Source organism: Squalius cephalus (assembly GCF_949319135.1).
Source record: "Squalius cephalus genome assembly, chromosome: 8".
Classification (NCBI taxonomy): Eukaryota; Metazoa; Chordata; class Actinopteri; order Cypriniformes; family Leuciscidae; genus Squalius; species Squalius cephalus.
This window is the reverse complement of record NC_137129.1, coordinates 36,479,235-36,492,094: the sequence shown is the minus strand read 5'-3', so window position 1 is coordinate 36,492,094 and position 12,860 is coordinate 36,479,235. Positions and strand designations below refer to the sequence as shown.

General features: G+C 36.5%; 1 protein-coding gene across 2 annotated transcripts; it reads left to right on the top strand.

Annotated features, from left to right (window-relative positions):
• The first annotated feature begins 409 nt into the window (after positions 1 to 409).
• stard3 (StAR related lipid transfer domain containing 3) lies at positions 410 to 11,275 on the top strand. 2 transcript variants are annotated; one of them, XM_079878546.1, is made up of 15 exons: positions 410 to 604; positions 1,984 to 2,231; positions 2,658 to 2,735; positions 3,286 to 3,363; positions 4,175 to 4,228; positions 4,420 to 4,537; positions 5,269 to 5,370; positions 5,455 to 5,510; positions 7,970 to 8,062; positions 8,142 to 8,204; positions 8,304 to 8,399; positions 8,739 to 8,818; positions 8,988 to 9,092; positions 9,290 to 9,383; positions 9,701 to 11,275. In XM_079878546.1, the coding sequence occupies exons 2-15, from the start codon at positions 2,010 to 2,012 to the stop codon at positions 9,806 to 9,808; spliced, it is 1,347 nt and encodes a 448-aa protein (XP_079734672.1). In that variant the 5' UTR covers positions 410 to 604; positions 1,984 to 2,009; the 3' UTR covers positions 9,809 to 11,275. The 2 variants fall into 2 exon arrangements, with proteins under 2 accessions (XP_079734672.1, XP_079734673.1); XM_079878547.1 differs by having other exon boundaries at positions 578 to 728.
• The last annotated feature ends 1,585 nt before the right edge of the window (positions 11,276 to 12,860 follow it).

Sequence of the window (12,860 nt, the reverse complement as noted above, 5' to 3'; positions counted from 1 at the left end):
ATGTGACTGACAGAGGAAATGAAACCCAGTGGTATTATGCTCTGCCACTGCAACTAACTGTGGGAAATTCTAAAACTAGATCAGACCAATAACATATTTAAGAAAAAAAACGACAAAGTTTACAGACACCGCCTCATGTTGTTGTGGGAAATGAGGCCATCCATTCAGCAGAAATCATAATCGACAGAACTGAAACTGAAAGTACAAAAGTCATTCACTTTTTATACAATACAGTTTCTTATTCATTATTTATTTAAAAGTATGTATTAAATCTCATATATATATATAGAATAAAAAATAAAATAAAAAGGTAATTGCGACTTTTAGGTAATCCTCCCTCCCCTCTGATTCGGACATTTATTATCAGGTTGCGAGTTTATATCTCGCATGACTTTATAACACGCAATTTGAAAGCAATATGTATATAAAATGTGATGTATATATAATAAATGTGCTTATACAAAATACTGGCCATCTCTGGCGGGCTTCATTCTTCAAGCACGTACCAGAGTGGCGATCAGCTGGCGGATGTGACGTTCTCTCACATCCGGTTGTAATCGCGGAAGAGCAGCAGGCTGATAACGAGAGTGATGCGCTGATTTTGGTGAGTTTCGCCTTCGCTCTGTCTCTCTCCGCTGTTTTTTGTAGCAACAGCGGTTTTGGTGCTTATAAATGACTTTACAAACTTTTTTCCAACTGTTAACTAAACGCCGAGTTGCATTTGAGAGGTCAGTAAGTTAAGTATTTAAGTTTAGAGCTACAAGCTTGTTTATGCTCCGCTATTCGTGCTATACACTATAAGTGTGAATATACTCTTGAATATTAATTACGTTTTTTCTGAATATCGAGTATTTGTTTACGAATGGTTGTTTATTGGGGACAGATTTTTTACAGTGAAATATGTTTAAAGCTTGTTTGTTATTCACATTGGCACAAACGGGGGGAACTGCATTCATGTTGGCAATGCAGAATCAATAACTGTATGATGATGATATGATGCTTTTGCTTCCCAGATAAGTTACCTGTTTATGGCTTAATATATTTATTCAATCTTTAGACAAACAGGGAAGATAGTGCTATCTAGTGCTAAAAGTTAAAAGGTCTCTGTTTAATCACCTTACCTGCAGTCATATTGTAAATTAAGTATAAAATCGGTATCAAAAGTATGGCAGAGAGATCAGGTTAGATTGTAATGAGCTATAATTATCTTTAGAGTTGCCATGCCAGCCTTTTCACTTATTTTACAACAAATGTTATATTTTTAGTATGTATAAACAATTTAAAATAAAAAAAATTTAACATAAACATAAAATTTGATTAAGGGATGCACAATATATCGGTATTCATTTTTAATGTTTTCATTATCGGCCCAATAAGAAAATGTGGCCGATATATATTAAAGCCGATAAATAATGGATTATTTATTTATTTCCTTCAGCTGAGACACTTCAGATACGCACTGTTCGCCATGATGGTTTTGAATTGCTTGAAATATGATCGAATCAACTTCAAAAAAGAAAATGGCAAACAGCAAGTCTGTCAAATACGCTGCATAAAATTATAATCAGATCATTATAATTGTGTGCTTGGGACATGGATTTATTAGCGAGACTTTTGTTTTTGTAATCAGGCTCTCAAAAATTTGGATTTAGATTTATCGGCCAATATATCGGTTATCGGTATCGGCCAAAATTTTTATATCGGTGCATCCTTAATTTGATTGACACACAAATACAAAACCTAAGCATATATGTAGTACATTTACAGACTTACAAACTGTCCTTTGTCGTATTTTATGCCATGACTTTAGACCAGCTCTAAAAGTGGTCAAAGGCTGCTTGATTAGATCATGTAGGCCTATTCCTGCGTGTTGTTTGATCACTGTTCTATCAGTTTGAGTATAATGGCAGTATGTTGCATGAAAGCCAGATAAGGCATGTCTCTTTGTTGGACTGTTCGGTTATCTTTTCTCCTCTGGTTCAGGTGATGCGCTCCAACTGCATGTAGGTATGCGGAGCGGCGTGGGCTACAGCGAGTTGGAGGGAAGTCTTCCAGCCATTGCTTCTTTGAACGCCTCGTATTCGCAGGCGTCCCTCTCCCTTCCCTCCCCTTACTACCCCCCGCTGCCCCCGGGAGAGAGGAAAGCCTTCTCAGACGTCCGCCGAACCTTCTGCCTCTTTGTTACGTTTGACCTCCTCTTCATCACTCTGCTCTGGATCATTGAATTAAATGTAAGTTTATTTTGTGCTTCCAAATTGTCTTCTTGCCCAGTGCTAATCGTTTTTCTCTGTCATGCAGTTTGTACTTCCTTTTTTTACTTTGTATATTATAATTTGGGTTCATATTTACGGTTGATTGTGCGTGCCTGTTTCACTTCCTCTGATGAAAAGAGTCATGCACAATTTGCATATTATTTTTAACCATATTTAGTTAAGTAAATAGATATGTGTGTTGATGTGTATTCATTTATATAACATATATGAAAATATTTATTTCAATATTTTATGAAATAAATGGAAAACCTTGTATATATTAAACTGTTTTTACTAATTTTAAATGTGTCTTTGGCGTGTGATATATAAAATAGTACATCATTTGCAGTTTTTTTTCATTTGAACATGGTAAGTTTGATCTGTTTTTCTGCCTGTGTCTCTCAGATCAGTAAGAGTATATGGACCAGTCTTGAGAATGAGGTCGTTCACTACAACTTCAAGTCATCTTTCTTTGATATATTTGTAAGTATGAGTCCCATTGCTTTGTTACCTAGTGAACCATAATAAAATGTGGTATATTTTTATATTGGCTTTAAACTGAGTTCTCTTCACTGTTGATCTGATATATCTCTCTTTCATGCTATTCAGTTCAGTCTAACATAAGCACACAAACAATCACTTAACTGTACAAAATGTGTCAATCGTTAAAATGTTCCAGTTTTATTATTATTATTTTAAATTGTTAGTCTGTTTACTTGCTTGTAGAGCAGGAGGTGTGAGAAATTGAGATTCCTACAGTTGCTTTCTTGCTACTGTCACTTTCTTTAGCATGTGACATCAATAGATTGTACTTTTAAAAGTGCTCGTTCTTTATAGCATGTACAAAGGCCTTTTTATGCATTGAAGCTGTTCTCTTATCTGCAAAAAAAGTGATGGCATCCTAGAAAAATGTCAAAACTCTGATATTTACTACCTTTCTAAAGGAGCACTGAACAGTCACTGTTAAATCCTTAGTTATTACTCTATATATCAATAATCTCTTTCTTTTTCTCCTTTGCTTGTTCCCGCTCAGCTTTTAGCATTGTTTAGATTTCTGTGTTTGCAGCTTGGATATGCTGCATTTCAGTTGAGACACTGGTGGGTCATTGCGGTAAGAAAGACCAACCTCAGCCTATAAACATCTCAGTATTTGCATTTTTTATGTAATATAATATTTATTATATATATTTGTAATGTATTTATATAAAAAAAAAAAAAAAAAAATATATATATATATATATATATATATATATATATATATATGTGTGTGTGTGTGTGTGTGTGTGTGTGTGTGTGTGTGTGTGTGTGTGTGTGTTTTTTATATATATATATAATTATTATTTTTTTTTTTTTTTTTTTTTTTTGGAATTATGACTTTTAGTCTTAGATATGGTGATTTATCATACCATGTTAGCATATAAGTCCAAACTCAACTTGAGAGTGTGTATACAGTACTGGTCAAAAGTTTGGAAACATTACTTTTTTGAAAGAAGTCTCTTCTGCTCATCAAACCTGCAATTATTTGATCAAAATACAGGAAACACAATAATATTGTGAAATATTATTACAATTTAAAATAATGATTTTCTATTTTAATAGATTAGAATGATTTCTGAAGGATCATGTGACACTGAAGACTGGAGTAATGGCTGATGAAAATTCAGCTTTGCTTCACAGAAATCAATTATATTTTAAAGTATATTCAAATAGAAAACCATTATTTTAAATTGTAATAATATTTCACAATATTACGGTTTTCTTTCTGTATTTTTGTTTAAATATATGCAGCCTTGATGAGCAGAAGAGACTTTTTTCAAAAACATTCAAAATAGTAATGTTTCCAAATTTTATATATAAACACACACAGACATTTTAAACTTTAAAAGGTTGAGAAATGATCATTGTTCTTTCTCTGATCTCAGATCACTACTCTGGTGACCAGCGCCTTCCTCATTGCCAAAGTCATCATATCAGATGTAAGATAGTTAATATTTTATCTTCCTAGCCAGTCTATTTCAATGCTTAAATTATATGAAGTGAAGTCACATGTCTGCTTTGTTCCTCAAATGAACCACTAACAGCTCTCTGAATTCTTTATATGTTTTATTGCATTGCTGTAATAATAGAAATAGGTGTAGGAGGTCATAGTTGTCTCTTGTTTTCTCAGTTGTTCAGTCAGACTGCTTTTGGCTATGTTCTTCCCATCACCTCGTTTGTGTTGGCATGGTTGGAAACCTGGTTCCTGGATTTCAAAGTGCTCACGCAGGAAGCAGAGGACGAGAGAGGTGAGAGAATTTTTAATACAAATATTCAGGACTGTATTGAATATACACACCTTTGTTTATTCATGTTGGTCATAAAAGCATCCTTTCCTTTTAAGCTGAAATATGACACATTTTTTTAAATAGCGGACAGTGGATGGCTGATCCTACATTTTTCTCCTGATCCTACATTTATTTTATTTCAGGCAAACCCCCTAAAGGCTTCATAATAGTTTTTTTCATGATCATTTTCCACTCTCTCTAAGGCTGTTAGAAATAAGCAGTTTGAAGTCAAAGCTTTTTGCATCTGTAACTTTAAGACATATAAATTGCATATTATTATGATTTGCTGACCTTTGCCAAATTAAATTAGTAAAAACGTCCGAGACGTGTAATAATGCTGAACTTTATTGTTATGTAAATGTGGATAATCATATGTTTGATGGTTTGCACGTAGTCGTGATTTGGCTTATTAGTTGTGGGTGGACTGGGGAACTTTGCATTGTCAGAATTTGAGTGCCTACATAGTGCAAGGCCTTTCAAAAGAGGAAGAAAGAGCCTTTTTCCTGTGATATGTCATTTTAATAGTCATGTGGTCACTTAAACAGTCACATTACTTTAAGATTTGGGAAGGGAAACATGCTTCTACTTTGTTCTGGAGATGCACACTAAGACTGTCGCTGATGTTTAGTAAAGTCCTTGTAGGATATGTAGAGCGCTACATTATTGATCTGTCATTTCCTCGTCTCCTGCAGCGTATCTGGCAGCAGTAAATGCGGCGTGTGAGCCGGCCCCTCTGATCGCTCCTAGAGCCGTGTCTGACGGACAGTTTTACTCCCCGCCAGAGTCCCTGGCAGGTATAGAGCCATTCGCTTTCGTTCTAATGTGACTGTGTCTGTTTTTGCTTTATTTCCTGCCTAATGTTTGTGTTTGTCCTGTAGGTTCTGAGGATGATCTTGATGAAGAGGGTCTCGGCAGAAGAGCAGTAACTGAACAAGTATACACATGATTGATTGTTTTCTTTCTTTTCATTATGTTTGCATGGAAGAAATATCTGAAAATGACCCAATTTCTGTCTTTCTAAAAGTAATAAGAACCACTTATTTCATAACCAAAGCTGGGGTGCATTTCCTGAAAGCATCGTTAGTCAACTGTGCTCGCAAGTTCCATCGTTACTAGGGCTGGTTCGAATACCATTTTTTGAGCTTCGAAGTTTCGGTAGTAATGAACATCGAATATTCGAAGCTTTGGAGAGAGGGGGCTGAACATATTCTTCTCTCTAATAAAGGCAGGAATCTATATGTGTCTGTCTGTCCGTTTGCATTTTGATTATTTCGAGAACCATTCATCCAATCGACTTAACAAGGGAGTGCAGTGTCGTATTTGGTGTAATATAGATAAGACACGCGAGACGCGACACTTTCAGAATTAATAAACTTGTAATAAACTACAGAACAACGCGAGCGGGAAGCGGTACACCTCACACGGGCAGGGCTTATATGCTCCGAGAACAGACACTGCACTAGTGATATTAAACACATCTTCCCCATGAACAACACAAAGTAAATACACTCGCACATAACACACACACACACACAGGTCTGTTAACTTAAGCAATACTTTTAATAAGGTAGTCTAATATTTTTCTGACTAACAAATTACTGACACAGTAAAGGGTAGATTTAAATAAAGAAAAACAAAATTTAAATAAAGAAAAAACTAAATTTAAATAAAGAAACAAAATTTAAATAAAGAAAAAAAACAAAATTTAAATAAAGAAAAAAAACAAAATTTAAATAAAGAAAAAAAAATTAAGTTAAATTAAAAACGAGATTAATTTAGATTGATAATTACGGGTAAAAAGCTTAATAATTTTTTTTTTCTATTATTCTGTTTTCCACAATGTCAAAGCAACGCAGCTTAACCCAAAATGCAAGCTCAGGCATGCACTTCTGTCCACACACACTCCGCTGTTCTGCGCTCCAGCCAGAGAATAGGAACACTTTTGCAGGAACACTTTATTAGGTCAAGAAGAACGAATATTCGAATGTCAAATTTTCAAATCGAATACCAACCCACCGAACGAATATTCGAATATTCGGGTCCAGCCCTAATCATTACAAGCATAATTCAACGATTTGCCTTTTCATGCAACCATAGTTCCAATGAATATTCGCAAACAGCGTCCCAAACTTGCATGCATCTACAGCTCTCGAGCTATTATTAAAAGCATAGTTTCTTATTTAATTACATGTGGACTTGAACAGATCATGCTCTTGGGCACAATAGGCCTCTATCACACTTTCGTGTTTGAAACAACTAGGAGCATAAAAATATTTTTTTTTATATATATTTGCATATTAATCTATATAATTTATCTTGTCAATAATCAGCGCCTTTTTTGAAGAGTGCGCATGTGCGTAAATTCGCAAGGGAACCAAAGAGTATAGAAGTACCAAGAGGCGAAACTCAATAGAACGTTCCATTGCAACAAACGCACCCATGCGCAGAGCTGCAGCTCCGCCATCTTGGACTGAACGCAACACAGCTGTCATAGAATTGAACGATACCGGTTCCAATTCAAAAGCGGTCAAGGGAACTAAATAGTAGTTTCTAGTTTTTAATATCTCTATAGCAGACATCCCAAGTCTCCCGGAAGTTCCGGGAGTCTCCCGCATATTGATAGCGGCTCCCTGATGTCCGCAAAATTAGCTAAAATCTCCTGGAATCTAGAGCGAGCGAGCGAGCAAGAGCGCGCAGCTCCAAACCGACAGTTAAAGGGTTGATTTAGTGATAACAATGAATTAATAAAGCGGTCATTTGCCAGGTTAGGTGTGCATATATCTCTGAAAATATGCGATTTAAAAAGCCCATTTCGAGTCTTGACTCAATTTCGACCAAATACATAACATTAGCAAACTGTTACTGCGGTTATGGGATAGCTTACATTAACGTTACAGCACCTGTTATCGTTGACGTTAGCTCACTTTTTAACGTTAATAAAAACCTTTTCTACTTTACCTCTCATTAATAATGTTAATGCTGTATACGGTAGTTGTGCTAACGGTAAAGCCATTGGTTCAGTCCAAAATGGCGACAGCAGGGCCATCTAGCGATTGTTGTCAAAACTACAATGGTGTTTCGCCTCTTGGTACTTCTATTCTCTTTGAGGGAACATTATGGATTATGACGTATAAGTGAATGAATCAAACATCAATTAAAGCAAAAATGACATGGAACAAAAGCAGTGAAGTAGTTCACCTGCACATTAACAACATATTGTTGAGCCAATGTGGTTCAAACAACAGAGGTGCGACCATGTTACTACAGTGTCGGGAAACACTTGTTACTAGTTGGTTAGTTTTCTCCAATGATGCAGCGTACTATGGTAGTTAACCAGTGAATTACATCGTTGTACGGGAAACACCCCAGTTAACTGTATTCACTTGTTTGTAGGACAAAGAGTTTGTACGACAGGGACGGGAGGCCATGGCAGTGGTGGAACAGATACTGACACAAGAGGAAAACTGGAAGTTTGAGAAGACTAATGTATGTACACGTCCATGCTTGCAGTATTTATTTGCTAATGGTTTTGTGATTGGCTTAATATGAAACTTTTTCATTCTAGGAACAAGGAGATGCAGTATATACACTTGAAATCCCATTCCATGGGAAGACGTTTATTTTAAAGGTATGATGCCTAATATATTATGAGCCTTCGTTCTTACTCCATTCTGTCCATCTACATATATACAGAATCAGTTACGTACCTGTGTTTGGCGTGTTTTAGGCACTCCTGCAGTGTTCTGCAGAGCTGGTGTATCAGGAGGTCATTTTGCAGCCAGAGAAGATGGTGCAGTGGAACAGAACCGTGTCTGTTTGTCAGGTACACGTACACTCACAGACTCCTCCGTTAAAGACAGCTGAAACACATGTTGGGTGTGAGGCATGTGTTAATAGTGAAAAGACACACATGTACACATCAAAATGTACAAAAAAAAACATTAGGTCACTACTGTTCAAAGGGTTTGGGATTGGTAAGACCTTTTATGGTGACCTTGCTTCAACAGGGTGATATTTAAATGGATGACATGGATTTTACTATCATCTATCCCTGCTAATTATAAAGACAAAACTCTAAGAAGCTACAAAAAAAATGTTTATGTTGAATGGATTGAGATTACAATCATCGTTCTCTCGGTTCCCTCCTCTGATCTGCCCATAGATTTTACAGAGAGTGGATGACAACACATTGGTGTCATATGATGTATCTGCAGGAGCTGCTGGAGGTGTCGTGTCTCCCAGGTGGCTGTTTTTGCTTCTCAATGTGTGTCAAATTGAAGCTTAGGCCTGTTTTACATGCCCTCCATATTAACAGGCTGCAGTATTCACACTGCGATGGAGAGTTTCCTTTTAGAACGTATATATTTTCAATACATAGTCATGTGATCATTTATACATTTTTGACATTCAGGGACTTTATAAATGTTCGTCGGGTGGAGCGCAGGCGAGACTGCTACGTTTCTGCAGGAATGGCGACCAATTACATCAACAAACCTCCTCAGAGTCGCTACGTCAGGTCTGTCGTGTCCTCAGCCTATTAAAATGCAGAACATATTTAAGCTGTAAACCAAACTCTCTCTCTCTCTCTCTCTCTCTCTCTCTCTCTCTCTCTCTCTCTCTCTCTCTCTCTCTCTCTCTCTCTCTCTCTCTCTCTCTCTCTCTCTCTCTCTCTCTCTCTCTCTCTCTCTCTCTCTCTCTCTCTCTCTCTCTCAGAGGGGAAAATGGTCCTGGTGGATTTGTTGTGTTGAAATCCAACAGTAATCCTTCAATTTGCACCTTCATCTGGGTTCTCAATACAGACCTTAAGGTAAGAGCTTCATGTACCACCAGTTTGTACATTTAAGCCATTTAAACGTATTCAAATAATGTATCTTTTTAATTATGTGTTTGCAAATGCAAGCATCACTATTAGTGTTGTGCATATTTGATGTTAAGGGGCTGTTTAGATCTCTGACCCCAAGTCATTGTGCAACTCATCCTGCACCATTTGTGTTACAGACATGAATTATGCCTCAAATCATGCAACTTGTTGAGGAGATGTGCACTATAACATTTTGAAGCATTCAGATTTATTGCAGATGTTAAAATGGATGAAAAAATGCAAAATGTATTTTCTTCTTACAGGGTCGCCTCCCACGTTACCTCATCCACCAGTCACTGGCCGCCACCATGTTTGAGTTCATGTCTCATCTCAGGCAGCGTATAAATGATGTCCACGTCTCCTACCGGTGATCTCCGGCTTTGACTCTTTATCCAGCCACAGTTTACATTGTGGCAACGTCAAATTACACTGCGCCATATTCATTCTCCTGTAAACTACAGTTGTCATGAGGAGATACAGCATTACATCTGACTGGTGGAAGGTTGTTACGGGCGGTCTGAGTGTTTGGCTGCACTTTATACTGAAGTTAAAGCTGATAAAGTCCATGTACTACTACAGCACACATGGACATGAGGCCGAACTCATACTGTCAAATCACACACGAGCTAAAAACATGCACAGGAAGTTGTGTGGTGTGTAAGGGGAAATGTATGTGTTATTCAGCTGTGCCTAAAACCACTGTTATCCCCCTAGTGAGCATGACTGAAGGCTAAGATGGTTTCTATACAATATTCTGAGCCAAATCCGCTGCGGTTTCTCATTCTGCTTTTACTTGTGCCTTAATCGTTCATCACACACATTCATGCTAATATTAATTATTGTTTGAGGTCTTATTGTGGTTTTAAATTGGCTCTTGTGGCCAAACATTGCTGTGTTAGATTATTAAAAGTAAATGTATTCATCTGTAGTGTAGATCAGCAGTCTGCTATGTATATTATCATTTTGTCTAATTATGCATACAGTTATGTCTTAAATCAACATTAACCGGTTAACTAGTACCAAAACACTTGTGGCATGCATCAAAAATTCTTCTGCTACAACAACAAAAAATATTGAAGCGAACATTTGTGCTTGGTTATATTCTATAAAATCGATCTGTAATGGTCCTTTTATTGAAATTTGCATTTATTTCTCTTATTTCTGTGTTGCATGTCAGTTTATTTTCACACAGAGCATAGCTGTCAGCTTTTTATTGGTTATACACTCATGTTTACCACATTTATACAGGGCATAGCATTTTATAAACATTTGAAACCGGAAATGAATCATAGTCACCAGTTGTTTGATTAGTATTGCCACTAATATAAATGCCGCTTATAAAATGTGAATGTGACCTTCATGAATAGTTGCCTTGAAGCAAGCAAAATACTTTTTGCTTTTAATGGAGAGAAAAGACACTCTTACAGGGTATTGGGCTTCCTTTTAAGGGACGGCATGTTTAGGTCAGTTTATCAGTGATGTTGTGAATGATGTTGATCTTTTTAAACAGTCTTGTTCTTGTTTTGCAGCCGTATTGGTTTGTACTTGTGTGCCTTTGTTACCGTTTACTGAAATCACTTGTCAGGATTGCCTACTTTATTTCGATTTATTTTGTATCATCTGTACATCTTTTTTGGCATCTACAGACTGTAACCACATTTATTTGTCCAGAGCCTTTTGCAGTTCACTTGAATTCATTCAATTCAGGTTCTGTGTGAATGTTATTTTTATACTGATTTACAGTAATATGAAGGAATACAGAATTTTGTCATGTAATTCAAAAATCAGAGTTCTTGCTGAATTCAATAATCAACATTTAATAAAACTAACAAACAGTTTATACATGATGTCTGTTATTTCAGTTTTATTTCATGTCTGTTTCAGATTTATGGTTAATTACAACCCAAAATTGCATGAATCTGAATGCAAAAGTCTGAATGTCAATGAATTAGATAATACAGGGCATTCAGGGGAATCAGGGCATAACAGATAATACAGGGCAAGTCATTCAAGTTTCCACTGGCACCACCAAAAACATTTTTAGTAGCACTGTTACCAAAAATTTGGGTTGTAACAAAACTTTTATAAAATTCTATACATAAATAGAAGCACTATGTTGGCATTCATGGCACTGTACTTGAGTGGTTTATGTCATATTTATCCGATAGAACTTTTTCTGTAATGATTGGTGATTTGTCTTCTTCATGTACTTCTCTCTCCTGTGGAGTCCCGCAAGGCTCTATTCTTGGCCCTATTTTGTTTTCATTATACATGCTACCACTAGGGTCAATTATAGCCAGGCACAACCTATCTTTTCATTTTTATGCAGATGATCTGCAAATTTATCTGCCTCTGAAGCCTGGTGATGTACAAGGTACTTTATTTGACTGCATTGCGGATATTAAGCAGTGGTTTGCCCAAAATTTTATGCACTTAAATGAGGACAAAACTGAATATATTGTGTTTGGAGAATCTGCGTCAAACGGACTTGATGCCTGGCCTTTAACGGCCAGGCAGACAGTGAAGAACTTAGGAGTGATTTTTGATAGTTCTTTTAAATTCAACAAACAGATTGACAACGTTGTCAAGTTGAGCTTTTTTCAACTGCGCCTTTTAGGAAAGGTAAAATCCTTTTTAAACCGTCATGACCTTGAGAAGGCTATTCACGCTCTAATAAGCTCTAGACTGGACTACTGCAATGCACTGTATACTGGTGTCTCCCAGTCCTCTGTTGGCCGTCTTCAACTTGTCCAAAATGCAGCTGCCCGTTTGTTAACGAGCACTAAAAAACGAGAGCACATAACTCCGATTCTTTATTCCCTCCATTGGCTCCCGGTACATTTTAGAATTCACTATAAAATTGTATTGTTTGTTTTTAAAGCTCTTAACGGCCTCGCCCCATCTTACATATCAGACATGCTGACCATTCGGAATTGCGGAAGGACTTTGAGGTCGTCCAATCAACTCATGTTGGAAGTGCCCAGGTCAAAACTTAAACACTGGGGAGACCGTGCTTTTTCAGTTTCTGGACCTAAGCTCTGGAATAAGCTCCCCAGTGAGATGCGTATCGTTACTGACCTGGGCCTTTTTAAATCAAGACTTAAAACGTATCTTTTCAAAATGGCTTTTAGTACCCAGTAGTGTGGTGGCACTTTTATATTTATCTTTATTCTATTTTTTCTTTACTTTTTATTTCTTCATTTATTACTGTACTGGTTTTTCGGTGTGTTGTTTTAAATTGTTGTTTAATCTGTTGTAAAGCACCTTGGTTCACCTATCGGCTGATGTAAGGTGCTATATAAATAAAGTACATTTACATTTACATAAATATTATAAAAAATGTTTTAATAAATATAAGATACAGCTGTAATGGAACTCTTCGACAGTTCTAAATAAATAAAAAAGTTATATTGACAAATGATG

Bases quoted from the DNA above. Each gene is read 5' to 3' on its own strand.
- stard3 (XM_079878546.1), top strand. From the start codon at position 2,010: ATGCGGAGCGGCGTGGGCTACAGCGAGTTGGAGGGAAGTCTTCCAGCC. The intron at 2,232-2,657 runs GTAAGTTTATTT...TGTGTCTCTCAG, and splicing joins TCTGGATCATTGAATTAAAT to ATCAGTAAGAGTATATGGAC. The intron at 5,371-5,454 runs GTATAGAGCCAT...TTTGTCCTGTAG, and splicing joins CCCGCCAGAGTCCCTGGCAG to GTTCTGAGGATGATCTTGAT.